At 37.7% G+C, this 15290-nt stretch overlaps 1 protein-coding gene across 2 annotated transcripts; it reads left to right on the forward strand.

The window, feature by feature from the left end:
- Positions 1–118: 118 nt before the first annotated feature.
- setdb1a (SET domain bifurcated histone lysine methyltransferase 1a) lies at positions 119–14904 on the forward strand. 2 transcript variants are annotated; one of them, XM_077195228.1, is made up of 21 exons: positions 119–386; positions 825–1022; positions 1096–1304; positions 1422–1447; positions 1607–3107; positions 3444–3590; positions 3719–3923; positions 4015–4088; positions 4181–4371; positions 4622–4778; positions 5448–5748; positions 5828–6062; positions 6740–7104; positions 7184–7300; positions 8787–8956; positions 9038–9265; positions 9359–9406; positions 10759–10854; positions 10940–11142; positions 11259–11347; positions 14531–14904. In XM_077195228.1, exons 2-21 carry the CDS (start codon positions 832–834, stop codon positions 14646–14648), a joined length of 4671 nt encoding a protein of 1556 aa, XP_077051343.1. In that variant the 5' UTR covers positions 119–386; positions 825–831; the 3' UTR covers positions 14649–14904. The 2 variants fall into 2 exon arrangements, with proteins under 2 accessions (XP_077051343.1, XP_077051342.1); XM_077195227.1 differs by having other exon boundaries at positions 126–386; positions 5445–5748.
- Positions 14905–15290: the final 386 nt, after the last annotated feature.

Below are 15290 nucleotides of genomic sequence, written 5' to 3' on the forward strand. Positions count from 1 at the left end.
ACACTCAACAAATTACGTCTAACTACCTCCGTTAAATATATTTTTGTCTTCGTTGTGTTTGAAGTGATTGAAGGTTTGTGGGCGTGGCTAATCCTCCCGCGTCAACGTGCACTGGTCCAATCAGAATGTCTCTTGCAGATTCTACATCCGCTATCATACAGGCACACGACATACTGGGTATATTATTACTTTCCATGTGTTTTTAGTTCTTTTATTGCCCACTTTTTAGTGTTTAATGTAATTTCGGAGGCTGTAGGATATCCATAAAGACTCGTCCTTGCAGCAGTGGCAGACTTTGTGCATTAACGACGGAATAGTTTACGCCATATAATCAAGTGTCCTCAGGATTCCAAAATACCGCGGCAGCAAGTTGGAGAAACTAGACAGTATGTATTCCACCTTATAAAATTACCTTGCTTTATGTAATGGGCATATTGCCATACCAAAGAGTAGCAACATTTGGTTTTATTAGTCCTTACATTTGCTGAATGTAAAAGGAAGGACGTTATTGAAGTTGTGTTTATGTATATATTATCTTTGTAGTTCTTGATCTTCAACCATGCTGTTAAAACTGTCAATAAAGAGTGATGGACATTTGCATCCCCTGATTCTCATTATATGCCTTTACAAGAGTTCTGATGTCTCCTGGAAGCCATTTATTGTGTAACTTACACATATTGTTCAAATACTTCTGCAGGAGAAAATAGCTTTATTGCCAAATTTATCAAAATCACAATACAACATGCAGCACTAATGTCATATGTTAAACAGTGTACAAAAATAATACAGAATGTTTGACCTTTTTCATTATATTGCTCCAACAGCAAAGCCATGAGTAGCGGAAGAGATGAGAACCTCCTGAGGATGACGAAGGACGACCTGCAGCGCTGGATCCAGGAAGAGGTGGACCGAAACCCTCATCTGATGCAGAGACGTGAACAGCTTACACAGGTGGAGGAGTGGGTGAAGCTGAAGGAGAGAGACTCAACCTACACCCGCCTTCTGTACAGCAATGCCAGCGAGTAAGTTGTGTTTTTCAGTGGCTAATGCCAATATCTTGAAGTCTGGGTGACCCTTTGACTGTGTTTATATCAGATCAGTCCTTGAGTGTGAGTCGGTGATGAAGGGTCTTTATGGAATGCTGGGATTGGAGTACCAAGACGAGGACTCAGAAGAGGAAGGAGGAGGAGGAGGACCACAGGACGTCATTCATATCGCAGATGATCATGAGGAGCATAGACCGGAAATTAGTGTCTGTAATGGAGATGATGATGATGATGATCTTGTTGTCATAGATCTGGGAGGTAAGAGACAAACATTGTAATGGAAAGTGCTTGAAATAATAATACTTTTAAATGATGGCATTTTAATTAAAAAACTAAAACCATTTTGGGCTCATGACTTTGGTTTTTCTTTTGCAGCCACCAAAGAAACCTTGGAACCAATGGTGAGGATGTTAACTTAAAAAAATGGTTTACACATGCTGATATTATTTTGCGCTTATCATTTTTCATTGTCTTTTCTTCTGTTAATTTTGCTCTTTTCATTGTTTTTATTCATTTTTCACTGATTATTCCATTTTATGAATTATTTTTCTTTCTTTCAGCTTGAAAAGGTGACTATGGCCATTCAGAAGTCATCCAGACTCGTTCAGGATTTAGTCCAGATGGTGAACAAAACCTCCGCTAGCACTGCACCACCATCATCATCATCCGACCTCACCAACAGACCCTCATCGACCTCGACCCCCGAGAACAGCCGTTCTGAATCTGTCACACCAAAACTGAAACTAACGGACAACTCGATTGCAATAGTTAAGACCGAATCTCTTTTGAAAGTACCTGAAATGTCCTCACTTCTCAGCAGTTCAGAACAAATCAAATCTATTTCCGGGCATAATTCAGATTCTAGACTAATTAAGACTGAACCTGAACTGACAGCATTAACAGCTTGTGAAATGAACATTTCAAAACAACACGAAACCGTTCCTAGTCAAAACTATACATCCATGAAATTAATCAAGACAGAACCTCAATTGACACCAGTGACACCTTCAGAAATGTCTTTGATTCCAAGCAAACAACCAGAAACTATTATCAGTGCTAATTCTGGATCCATTGCAAAAATAAAATCTGAGCCTCAATTAACAGTCATAAAGTCAGAAATGTCTTCGCCTCCTAGCAATTCAAATCTATTCACAATGCATTCCAGTCATAATTCAGAATCCATTGCAGAAATGAAGACTGAACCTCAGCTGAAAGCATTAACTCCTGAAATACATTTGCTTGAAAGCGATTCAGAACAGTCCGAGTGTTTTAATTCAGATCGCAGTGCAACAATTAAAACTGAGCTTAAATTATCAGCAATGACTTCTCCTGAAATTCCTTCACTTTCAGGTGATTCAAAACAATTAAAAGATAGTGCCGGTCATAATTCAGCATCCATAGCATCAAATGAGACTGGTCCACAAGTGACACCAGTGACCCCTTCAGAAGTGTCTTCGCCTTTACACAGTACGGAACAAATGGACACTTTTGCCAGTGATGATACAGCATTAATTGAAACGAACCAGACTGAGCCTGAGTCGACCTCAGCGACTTCTCCTGAAGTGTCACCGTTGCCTTGCAATTCTGAAGAACCTGAAACTGTTCCCAGTGATGATACAGCTTTCATTGAAACAAACCAGACTGAGCCTGAATCAACCACAGAGACTTCTCCTGAAGTGTCATCGTTGCCGAGAAATTCAGAAGAACCTGAGAATATTGCCAGTTGTGATTCGGAATCCACTGACAAGACGGAAAAGCCAACAACAAGGAGCAAATCTGCTAAAACTTCTGTGCCCAAGACAAGTCCATCAACCAATCTGAGATCAAAAAACTCTACGTCCGTCACCAGCACTTCCAGCCTGCAAAATGAAACAACAAGAGCACCATCACCCGCAGATAGTTTTGAGGAACCGTCTGACACAGATGACCCAGACTACCTGCCGCCTGCTAGTCCTATACCCAGTGATGATCCCCCTGAATCCCCCCCCAAGGCATCGACCAAAAACACTGATAATGCCTCCCGCAATGATGCTTCTGCGGAACCTTCCAAAGCTGCAAAAAGTAAGCTTTATTTTTTATTTATACAGTTTAGAACTTGGTATATTAACTTAAGCATTGCATATTGTGTTACAGATGTACCTAGTCTGTTATGAATAATCTTACATATTGATTTCTATCACAGATTTTAGTTCAAATATTTCCAAATATTTATTCTTTATCCAGCAAAGATGAAAAAAAAGACATTATAACATGGTTAATATGTTTAGAACATTGTGGGGTTGAATGTCCAGTCAAAAATAAAAATAAGTGTGTATAAAATAACATGGTTTTCGTCAACGCTCCCATCCATCCATCCAGTCAGTAACAGTATTTTTCCTCTGTCACTGTTTTTCTTAGGTTCCAAGCATTCATCAAATGATTCCTCTGGGTTTTCTAAAGGACATAAAATTCCAGAGATAAAACTCAAGGTCAGCACGGAAGTTTTGGGGAGAAGGAAACCCGACTTGTGGTGTAAAGGAACAGTACAAGAAGTCCAAACGTTGGGTAAGAATGATATATTCTGTTTTGGTTTTGTTTTTGTACTAAGCAAGCATTTTTTCTTATTCATTGTGGTAATCATTGGTTATGATATCATCTGACCTGTCTCATCTTTTTTTTTTTTTTTTTTTTAGAGAAAGGCATCAAATATAAGGTGGAGTTTAAACATGGTAAACAGATTCTGCTGTCTGCTCATCTTGTGGCCCCTGCAACTCGTCCTGTGCTCAAGGATTTGTTTGTTGGCTGTCGTGTCGTGGCAAGCTACATAAATGATAAAGGAAAGACCTTGTTTAATGCTGGCGTGCTGGTTGAGCTTCCTGAGCGCAAGAATCGCATGAGGTGAATTTATGACTGCAGTATACATGTAGAGAGTATTTGCTTCTCAAAAAAAATTAATATTTTATACAATTTTAATAAATGTTTCTGTCAGGTTCTTGGTGTTTTATGATGATGGCCAGACAGCGTATCTGGCACTGCCAGACTTTCATGTTGTCTGCAAACAATGTAAGAGATTCTCTTTCATTCTCCATTTCAGTCTTAGTTTTTATAAATCCCCTGAAAACGCTTGACTTCTAAAAGTGAATTTTTCTTTGCAGCGAAAAAGGTGTGGAGGGACATAGAGAATGAGACATGTCGGGCACAGGTGAAGGAATATATTCGTGTCTTTCCCAACCCCATTGCTGTGGTGCTTCGCATAGGGCAAGACACCAAGGCGGTGCGAAATGGCAAGTTTGAGGCCTGCACGGTACTTCAGTTGGATGGCAGCCTGATCCAGATCTGCTACAAGGTGAAACTGAGTCCATTGTGGTCTACTAGTTTTATTCTGTGAACATGATTCTAACCTTTCACTTGAATCTTATAATTTAGTGCCCTTATATAAAGGTACATGAAAGTCAGTGGGTACTTCATGAGAATGTTACTGCATATTTTATATTCTAAACTCACTTGACAAGCCCCAGAGACAGATTTAAGGAGATTCTGACCTTTTATGCTGGATTTTGATGCTGATAAATGTGTTGTTGTTGTTATTTTTTCAGAAAGACAAGCAAAAAGAGTGGATTTATAAAGGCTCAGACAAGTTGGAGCACATTGTAAATATCAAGAACCGTCTTGCTAAAGACAAACCACAACAAACCATTCCACAGAGAACACAACAATCACCTCAACAGAAAACTCAACAACCTGATAAACCCGGTAGCTTTTTTGTGTTTGGTATTCTTTCACTTTTCCTGTCTCTTGGATGCACATTTACGACTAGACCTGTGCATTCAGCAATATAGTATATATTGCAATAATTATCGTGCATGGTATTGTTATCTTGGGCACTTAAAAAAAAACAGTGACTAATTCTACATACATTATAATCTGAGTTCGATTTTCTTTTCCAACAACCGGTTCAATTTTACAATAGAGTATGGCGTATAAAAACTTGGTCCGGTTTTGCTTTGGTCTGAACACGAACGACAGACAGGCTGGCTGAAAATACAGATTCACTCTGTCAGTAGGTGAAGCTTATGGAGAAAAGCAAATACAGTGGTTACCCCTGTACACAAAGTAGCGCTGCTCAACTTTGTTTCTGACACTCATTTGTCTCAGAACGTTTTAACTATTTTAAGACAGCCATTCTGATTTTTGTCTACAATATGGTGACATCAAATACATAAATACTTAGACTTAATATTTTATTTTCAAACATTTGTTTACATATACATTTTATCATGCCAGCCCAGAAAAGATATCTACATATTGTTCTGATTCTTTATAGTTGTATTCTTTTGCGAAAATGGTTTACTTTATACATTTTTATTATGTATTATTTTATTGTATTAGTATTTATCTCCAATTCTGTTTCTTGTTTAGCAGGAAATGCCGTGCCTCAGCACAACAAAACGTCCTCCTCGACAAAAGAGGCTTCACCGACAGTTACTTCAACGACTGTTACCTCAGCAACTGACACTCCCGCACGCGTGACCCGACAATCTGATACCACAGTCACCAAAATACCATCTATCTCCCCTCAAAATATCATGTCGGCAGCTTTCCAGCCGAAGGTCATCCTCCAGAAGTTGTCAAGGCTCTCGCCCATCTTACAAGCTGTCGGTGTGTCGAAGGGTAGTATGCGAACAGCGAAATCTGCTATGGCAATCAGTACCTCACATTTAAGGTGAGTAATGGGCTTGTACTAGTTAAATATGGGATGGTATGGAATACTAACCACCAACCACCTCACACTACATTTCCAGAAGTGCAAAACGACCCGCCCCTGATGAGGAAGAAGAGTATCTTTCTGAGGAAGGGGAGTACGTCTCAGAGCAAGACCAGTACAAGTCCATGTACTTGTATCATCGCTGTTGTCCAGCATGTCTGGATGGGGTAAGACCATCTCAGGTCGACATGCATCATGGTCAAAATCCGCTTCTCATCCCATTGCTTTTTAAGTTTCGGCGAATGACTGCTCGGAGGCGCATCGATGGAAAGGTGGGTGGTGTTTGAGGAAGTTGATCCATTTGGCATTCTATAAAATCATTCAACTACATTGAATGTATGCTACCATTCATAAGTTTGGGCCGGTAAGATTGTTTTAATGCTTTTGAAAGAAGTGTCTTATGTTGAGCAAGGCTGTATTAAAAAAAAAAATAAAAGGAAAAAAAAAAAATATATATATATATATATAGGAATATTGTGAAATACTTTTTTAACTCAAAATAACTGTTTTCTATTGTAAAATATTTTAAAATATAATTTTAAAATACAATAATTTTCAGCAGCCATTACTCAAGTCTTTAGTGTAACACGATCCTTCAGAAATCATTCTGATTTGCGGCTCAAGAAACATTTTCATGAAAAATAATAATCAATGTTGGAAAAGTTGTGCTGCTTGATATTTTGTGAAAACCATGATACTTTTCCCAGAATTCTTTAATGAATAGAAAGTTCAAAAAGAGTTAAAAAGTTTAAAAATTTGAATTAGAAATGTTTTGTAACATTATAAATGACTTTACTATCTCGTTTGATCAATTTAATGCATCCTTGTTTAATAAAAGTATTAATTATTTTAAAAATCTTACTGACCCCAAACTTTTGAAAGGAGCTGTTTCTCTGTATAGCAGCTGCGCATTGATTTTATTATCGTAATGTCTCTTTGCTCTCTTTAGTTGTTTTTCCACATTTTCTATCGTTCTCCGTGTGGGCGGAGCCTGTGTGACATGCAGGAAGTGCAAGAATACTTGATTGAAACGCGTTGTGACTTCCTCTTCCTGGAAATGTTCTGTATGGACCCATTTGTGCTTGTGAATCGCGCCCGACCCCCTTCCACATCAACCGGCCAGCCTCACCTCTACCTGCCGGACATCTCAGTGGGTAGGGAGGTGTTGCCGGTGCCCTGTATTAATGAAGTGGACAATACTCTTGCTCCTAATGTCACTTACACAAAAGACAGAATTCCAGCTCCAGGTGTTTCCGTCAATACAAGCTTGGACTTCTTGATCGGCTGTGACTGCACAGACGGCTGTCGGGACAGGTACTTGACTACATAAATTGGCTTGAATTTTAATCTATGGATGATATTATTAAACACATTTTATTTGTATGTGTGACAGGTCAAAGTGTGCATGCCACCAGCTGACCATTGGGGCCACGTCCTTATGCAGTGGCGGTCCAGTAGATGTTAGTGCTGGATACACACATAAGAGGTTGCCAACAAGCTTGCCAACAGGGTAAGACACAACCTCTGTCTGATTCTTGTTTGATTACAACGGAACTGCCTCACTAAAATCAGATGTATTGCATCATTGTTACGGTGTCCATTTTATTGAAAAAAAAAAAAAACATAATCATGATCTGCTCCAGATCAGTGCATAACATCACATGAAAGCTGAATAAATAAGCTTTCCATTGATGTATGGTTTGTTAGGATAGGACAATATTTGGCCGAGATACAATATTTGGAAATCTGGAATCTGAGGGTGCAAAAAAATCGAAACATTGAGAAAATCGCCTTTAAAGTTTTCCGTTTATGTTCACGATTGTGCTGCATTCACTCACAAAAATAAATGTTTTATACATTTACGGTAGGAAATTTACAAAATATCTTCATGGAACATGATCTTTACTTAATATCCTAATGATTTTTGGCATAAAATAAATATTTATAATTTTGACACATACAATGTATTGTTGGCTATTCCCACAAATATACCCGTGCTACTTAAGACTGGTTTTGTGATCCAGGGTCACTATTGTGCAATATTATTACAATTTAAAGTAACGGTTTTCTATTTTAATAATATATTATAAAATGCAATGTACTTTTTCCTGTGATGGCAAAGCTGAATTTTCAGCATCATTTTTCCAGTCTTCAGTGTCACATGATCCTTCAGAAATTATTCTAATATGCTGATTTGCTGCTCAAGAAGTATTATGTTGGAAAGTTGTGCTGCCTAATATTTTTATGGCTCCCTAAAAAAAGTAATTAAACATGTTACGTAGTTACATTTAATGGAAAGTTACGTTATTTTTGTTACTTTTTAGACTTGCCTATTTGATTTTTAATAATAAATAAACAAAATGTATAATCTTTCACACCAAAAGTGAAATGAATACGCCTTCTGCTGGATTGCAGAAGAATAGGTCGCAGTAGAAGTTCAATACTAAGCCTACAATAAAAACAAAGAAATTAAACAGATGTGATGTTTATCTTAAGTCTTTTAGTATGGTTTAATCATCAAAGGTCACCAGCAAAGACATTGGATAATAGTACATTAAATATATTAGTGTTAACATATTTAATTATTGTAGGTTAGTGTAATATTCTGAGTTTGCATTTCACTGTTTTTATTCATTTTGAGGAATAGTGAATCTGTTTTTGTACGAGTAAATGCCTGCTCACATTTAGTCTAGAACCACAATAACCTCATGTTCACACAGCACACAAAAAAACCTCTGCGTTTATTCCCGATTTCTCTCAACATGGGAACAGAGGTGTCAGTCAACACATGGGAAAACAACGTAACTTGTATTGCTTATTTGAAAAAAGTAAATGGTAAAAGGTAATGGGCTACTTTACTCATCACTTGAAAAAAGTTGTCTGATTACGTAACTCCTGTTTATATGTAATGCATGACAATCCAACACTGAAAATGACATTACATTTATGTTTTCAAACACCCTCACTCTTCTCTAACTCTCATTCCATCTCTGTAGGGTGTACGAGTGTAACCCTCTGTGCCGCTGTGACCCGAGAATGTGCAGCAACAGGCTGGTTCAGCACGGTCTGCAGCTGCGGCTGGAGCTCTTCATGACACAGCACAAGGGATGGGGCATCCGCTGCAGAGATGATGTGGCCAAGGGCACATTCGTCTGCGTTTTCACTGGTAACCAATCATGCACTTGTACCGAAAACCTTTTAGATCCAAACAATCACTTCCTTACCACCTCCTTCTATCACCTCATAGGTAAAATAGTGAACGAAGACAAAGTGAATGAAGATGAGACAGTGTCTGGCAATGACTATTTGGCCAACCTTGACTTCATTGAGGGGGTGGAGAAACTGAAAGAGGGTTATGAGAGCGAGGCGTACTGCTCGGACACAGAGGTCGAAAGCAACAAGAAGACCATAACCATGAAAACAGGGCCGTTGTGGAAAAATACTCTCTACCAAGAAGACTCTAGCAGTAGCGAAGGTGTGTTGTGTGTAAATATTCACCATATAACCTAGCAGATGTGTGTCGTTTTACTTGTATGTGTAACTGAGAATGTTTTCATCTTTTTCATAGAAAGAGAAGAACCTATGGAGCTGGTCACAGATCAAGAGGACATGGAAGGTAAGATGCAGTGTGATGTGAGTGTTATTTAGGGCCCGAGCACCGATGGTGAGAAGACCCTATTGGAATTGCTTCGTTTATTATAATTATATTATGTTTTTGTTTTTATTAATATTTTAAATTAGCCTTTATTTTTATAGGTTCAGTTTTCATTTAAATGTTTAGCAATTTTTTTTGCCAATTTAGGTTTGATTTATATTTTAAGTATTTTAGTTACTTTTTAGTTTTATTTATTTCCTGTTTAATACATTTTAGTGCTTGAACTTTTTAGTTAGTTATCTTATTTTTTTACCTAAAGTTTTCTAATTTTCGTTTAGGTTATGTTTTTCATCTAATATTTTTGTTTCATTTTATATTATTTCAATAATATATTGGTTTAGTTAACAATAATAATCCTAGTTAGATGGAGAGAAAATCGTGACTTTAATAATCCCATTTTGTATAACTTGAACAAATGAAGATATTTTTGATTAAATCTGAGAGGTGGATCACTGCTACATAGGCTGCCTAAGGGAATGAAACTTGACGGCCCAGAAAGTCATTAAAGAACATGTTTAAATATTCCATGTGCCTACAGTGGCTCAACTATAAGTGTATCAAGCGATTCCTTGTGGGCCTGAGACGAGAGTTCAAGAGATTTCCACGACGCATGCGCGATAACTGAGAAGAGGACGTTCTTCTTCTAATACTTCTTGTTCAGTTCTCGCGCATGCGTCGTGGAAATCTCTTGAACTCTCGTCTCAGGCCCACAAGGAATCGCTTGATACACTTATAGTTGAGCCACTGTAGGCACATGGAATATTTAAACATGTTCTTTAATGACTTTCTGGGCCGTCAAGTTTCATTCCCTTAGGCAGCCTATGTAGCAGTGATCCACCTCTCAGATTTAATCAAAAATATCTTAATTTGTGTTCCGAAGATGAACGAAGGTCTTACGGGGTTGGTACAACATGGGGATGAGTAATTAATGACTTAATTTTCATTTTTGGGTGAACTAACCCTTTAAAACTTACATATAATTTTCATTTATGCATTCGACAGATACTTTTCTCCAATTCAAGTTGCATTCAAGTTGTACATTTTATAAGCTCATGTATTCCCTTGGATTTTCCCCTATACTTTTATGATTACTTTATGTTCGACAACATTTAAATGCTTGTGTAGTTGCTTTATCTTTGATATAAAACAGACTAATCCTAAATCCAGTTTTGGATGCATAGCATGCAAATTAGGATGCAGCCATGGACAATAAGGTGTATAGGTTGAAATCTAGCAACTTTTTTTTATGTAACCTCTATTATGTAGCAAACTTGTCTGATGTTTTTCTTGGTCTGTCCTTTCTACCTGTTCAGTCTGTGAGTCATTAGGCGCGACACTACTATCCCATAAGCCACATGAAGCATCTAAAGATGCTCAGAAGAAAGTGACCAAACAAATAAGAGAGGACGGTCAGTATCATTTTTCATCATTTTATGCTTTGATGAAAAATTAGCGTTTCATTGAATTTGCTGAGTCTATAATTTGTGTTTCTAGGTCAAGAGACCTCAGGTCCAAAGCGTTGCTTTGCCATAAAGTCCTCCCAGAGAAGAGTGAAACCATTAGAAACCACTGACACACAAAAGGAGAAAACGAAGACAGCTCTGTCTGCAAACAACACCCGCAGACTGTTCAATGGCGAGGAGACCTGTTACATTATTGACGCGAGACAAGAGGGAAACCTCGGCCGCTACATCAATGTAAGCTAAACCTGAACCTTTTGTCATTGTAAATGTGCCAACAATAGTACGAATTTGTAAAAAAATTATGCACTTTCAGATTTTTGTTTTACCGTTAATCCTGCCTTTCTCAACAGCATAGCTGCAGTCCAAATTTGTTTGTCCAGAACGTCTTCGTGGATACTCATGACCTCCGGTTCCCATGGGTGGGATTCTTTGCCAGCAAGTCAGTTTTTTTATAGCATGATTATTTATTGAATTGTGTTGATATACTTCAAAATGAGTGATTTTTACACAGATTTTGATTGGGAACTCTGACTATGGATTTCATTAGTGTTTCCTAATTCATGGTCATAAATTAACTAAATTCTTAGGGGCCATTCACACAGTGTGTGTTTTCTATTCAACTGCACAAATTTTCAATTTCAAAAACGCTAGATGGATGTTTTTGCAGTTAAAAACGTAAGACGCAGGTCAGTGAACTGAAAAAGAGGCTCGTTTTCTTTTTTAAACTTGATCTTTTAACTTCAAAGAGTCAAACACATCCGTCTAGTGCATGCTTGCATGGAAAAGCAGTGCAGTGGATTGGTCCCTCAGGGCTGGTTCACACAGAACATGTAACGTCCACCTAGCATGTCTAGAGATGCATTTTTTTAAATGTTCAACTTTTGACTTGAGTGTTGTGTTTTTAGAATGCCGTGTCAGGGAACAGAGTCCTGCACGCGGGGACGGATAGGTGAACCGCTAATATTCGATGTAACCGGTGGAATATTTACGTTGTCATTTGTGGTGTTGGCACGGGCAGACTGTGGGTCCTATAGCCAAAACTGTTTCGACACAATTTGGTGCCCTCTGATAGGCAGCTGCTTTCAAACTGTCCCGTGCTTATTTGTTTTCACGCTCTGTAGTCTGAAGAACAACAAAGGTTTCTAATTAAAATGCGATTTGCAGCAATTGAGTACAGCGTTTGCGTGATTGACAGCTTCAGTCATTAAGAGTTCCTGTCATCTTTGGTTGCTTTCTGTATAAAATCTATTCGCAATTTGAATAAAAGTTTTATCTTTCAGTTTCAGGAGAAACGACCGCATTTAGATGCAGAGTGAATCCTCGAAAATATTCTGATAAGAAATGACAGTAATAGCTCATATTTGGCTATATGTTCTTTTATTTTATGGAGACCTCTAACACTGTCACCTAACTACACGCGACGCGATAAAAGGTATCTTTTCCATGTTAATCAGAGTTTTTGTCCTAACCAGCTGGACGATTCTATTTTAGAAATCGCAGCTGGAACAAAAAACACAAAGTGGGGCAATGATAATCTCAGGTACTGTTTATGTGCTTTATTTAATGTTAAAAGCGTGTAATCTGACTTTGAATATCATTTAGTACTCAAAGCCCAGCTTTGTAGCTGTAAAAGCAACAGTGCATAATTCACCTCAGATCTCGAAATTAAACAAATGTTAAAATGTGAACAAACAAGTGTATTCTTTGACAAAGAATGTTTTAGTAATTCAGTAGCCTATGTATTTTTAAAGGTGCAGTATGTCATTTTTAGCGGCATCTAGTGGTGAGGTTACGAATTGCAACCAACAAAAGTTACGGTGGCCAACAGGAAAATATGTCATCGTCTGAGACAGCAGAGAGTAGCCAGTTCAGCAATGAGGTTTCTTTACAAGGATAAATTAAGCAATTATGTTTACTTAATTATTCAGTAAAACTATATGTTATTTGCGAATATTATTGTTACTTGTTCTTCATTGTGTCTGTTTTATTCACTGAACTAAGCTTGCTTCCTTGCAGGAAGAGTAACATAGTAACGAAACGCGTTTGTCCGTTTAGGGTCCACCGTAGAAACATGTCTGCGCATTTTAATGTAAGGGGACCCGCGGTGTATGTAGATAGAAACTGCTCGTTCTAAGGTAATACAAATATAACAGTTAATTAAGTAAAGTCTTTATACACCACTGAAAACTTTTTCAAGGTAGTGACGAAACGCGCTCTGTAGGGCTGTTTGTTCGCTGCCGGCTACGGTAGAAACATGACGACACAATATGTCGACCTCCATAGAAGGGGGCGCCCGTGCTTATGGAGATATAAATGTCTCATTCTAAAGTTATAAAAACATAACGGTTCTTTATGCAAGGTCTTTATACACCACAGAAAGCATTTCTGTCAATAGATCCTCAGAAATATTACACAATACACCTTTAATAATGTTTTGGTGAAATATTTGTGAATTTGATTATGTAGCATACTTATCCATTCTCTTGCGAGTGCAATCAAGATTACTCTCTGGTGCACTTGCCGCGAGAGCCCACCCACACGCTGTTCTGACTGGCTGTGGGTTTTGATTGATTTTGACACATATCGCACTCAAAATGGACAGACAAATTATCGCCAACTATAGCCAATGGTGTGATTTATGCACATTTGTTGAAAATAGCCTGAATGGGCAGATTGTTCACATGATGTAGGCATAAGTTTTGTTTTGTTTTGTTTTGTTTACATGATGGATGCACATGGATGCTGAATGTCTTTTTTCATAAATGCATCAACTGAGAAAGCATAATGTTGGTTCACAAACACACACACACTCACTCACATTATTTCTTGTTACATGAGCAAATAAATAATTTGTCCATCTGATGTATTAGATTTAATGCAGGTTCGGGTCGCAGTCTTTATTTAATATGGGTCGGGTAAATAATTAAATTAGTGCTGCTGCTTTCGGATAATGGTTCGGCTGTTCTGTTCTGTTCATGTATTCTGTTCTGTTAAGTACTCTGGGTTTACCAAACAGGACCCGTGAAGGACTCTGTCACACAGAGTGCATTTTTGCAGTTAAAAACACAAGACGCATGGAAGTGGAACATAAAAAACGCAAGGTCTTCAGATGTGTTTTTAGAACACTCAAAGTACCATTGTGTAAGAGTAACCGTTATAAAAAATCCTTTATTCCTCTATCAATTAACATGTTAAATAGCAAGATGCAGTAATGTAGGTCTTTAGTTTCTGTGTGTGCATTTGTTATATGTATACTGTGTATTAACGCATCCATTTGCTGTATGTATGTGGTGTATTAATGTAGCTTTGAGCCCAAGACAAATTTCCTGAAAAAGGACAATAAAGTTAACAAACAAACAAACGCTGTCACGTTGCAAAATGTTGAGATAAAAAAAAACCAATGAAAACGTTGCACAGTGGAGTGGAAAAATGCATTCTGTGTGAGACGCTGCAAAAGACGCAAGGCTCGTGCGCAACGCATCCGTAAACTAGGAAAAAGTAAAGCAGTGGAATGGTAAAACGCATTCTGTGTGAACAGTCCCTTAGCTGTATTTTAATGGCCTTGTAGACAAGATTCTGAATGTGTTTGTATGCGTTTTTTCCTTTCTTCTGTCTTTATCAGGCGCATCAAGGCAGGTACGGAGTTGACGTGGGATTATAACTATGAGGTGGGCAGTGTGGAGGGGAAGGTTCTGCTCTGCTGCTGTGGCTCACTGCGGTGCACTGGAAGACTGCTCTGATCCGCCCCTTTCAACATAAAACACTAAAGCTTTCATTGTGTTGTTGACTTTCATTAACATGTCAGAAATGTAGGTGTGTCACTGTTCCGGAAAAGTATTCCATAAATGTGACCCATTGAATATGAAAAGTGTAATACAATATATTAAAGTGTGCTTTGTTTGTTTTTTTATTGTTTTTAACTTCAAAAAATGTGAATAGTCATGTATTTGTGTGTAAATAAAATTTGCAAGTATCAAAAACTACTTTAATTGTAAATTTGTCTTGTATGTTTTTTTTTTCAGTCAAATATGCAAGTATGCTTTGGAAAATAAAGCTGAATATGAACAATACCATTAAAATGAGCAAGTATAAAGTAAATCTATCGGTAAACCTTTAAGATAACTCGCTATTTTTATTAAAAAAAAAGTTAACTACTGCTTTACTCGTACCGTAGATTCCTTCTGTATATAAATACATATATTTTTTTTGTGAAGACACTAGTGGCTATTGTAGTAACTATGTTTGGGTAAATAAACTTTGGGTAACATGGCACATTTTTGGGGGGTTATAATTAGGGAACAAATAGCGCTATGCTCATATTGAATGTGCAAATGGCCCGCGCGCGTGGTATAAACAGAGACAATTTGTATATAAACAAGAAG

This window comes from Siphateles boraxobius, unplaced genomic scaffold (assembly GCF_051911475.1).
Source record: "Siphateles boraxobius isolate OS27281-9 unplaced genomic scaffold, OSU_SipBor_1 33, whole genome shotgun sequence".
Taxonomy (NCBI): Eukaryota; Metazoa; Chordata; class Actinopteri; order Cypriniformes; family Leuciscidae; genus Siphateles; species Siphateles boraxobius.

What these genes read in the sequence shown, in the direction of transcription:
- setdb1a (XM_077195227.1), top strand. Translation starts at nt 832, where the DNA reads ATGAGTAGCGGAAGAGATGAGAACCTCCTGAGGATGACGAAGGACGAC. An exon ending in ACCTTCCAAAGCTGCAAAAA is followed by an intron (nt 3,108 to 3,443) that starts GTAAGCTTTATT and finishes TGTTTTTCTTAG; the next exon opens with GTTCCAAGCATTCATCAAAT. An exon ending in CCAACAAGCTTGCCAACAGG is followed by an intron (nt 7,301 to 8,786) that starts GTAAGACACAAC and finishes CCATCTCTGTAG; the next exon opens with GGTGTACGAGTGTAACCCTC.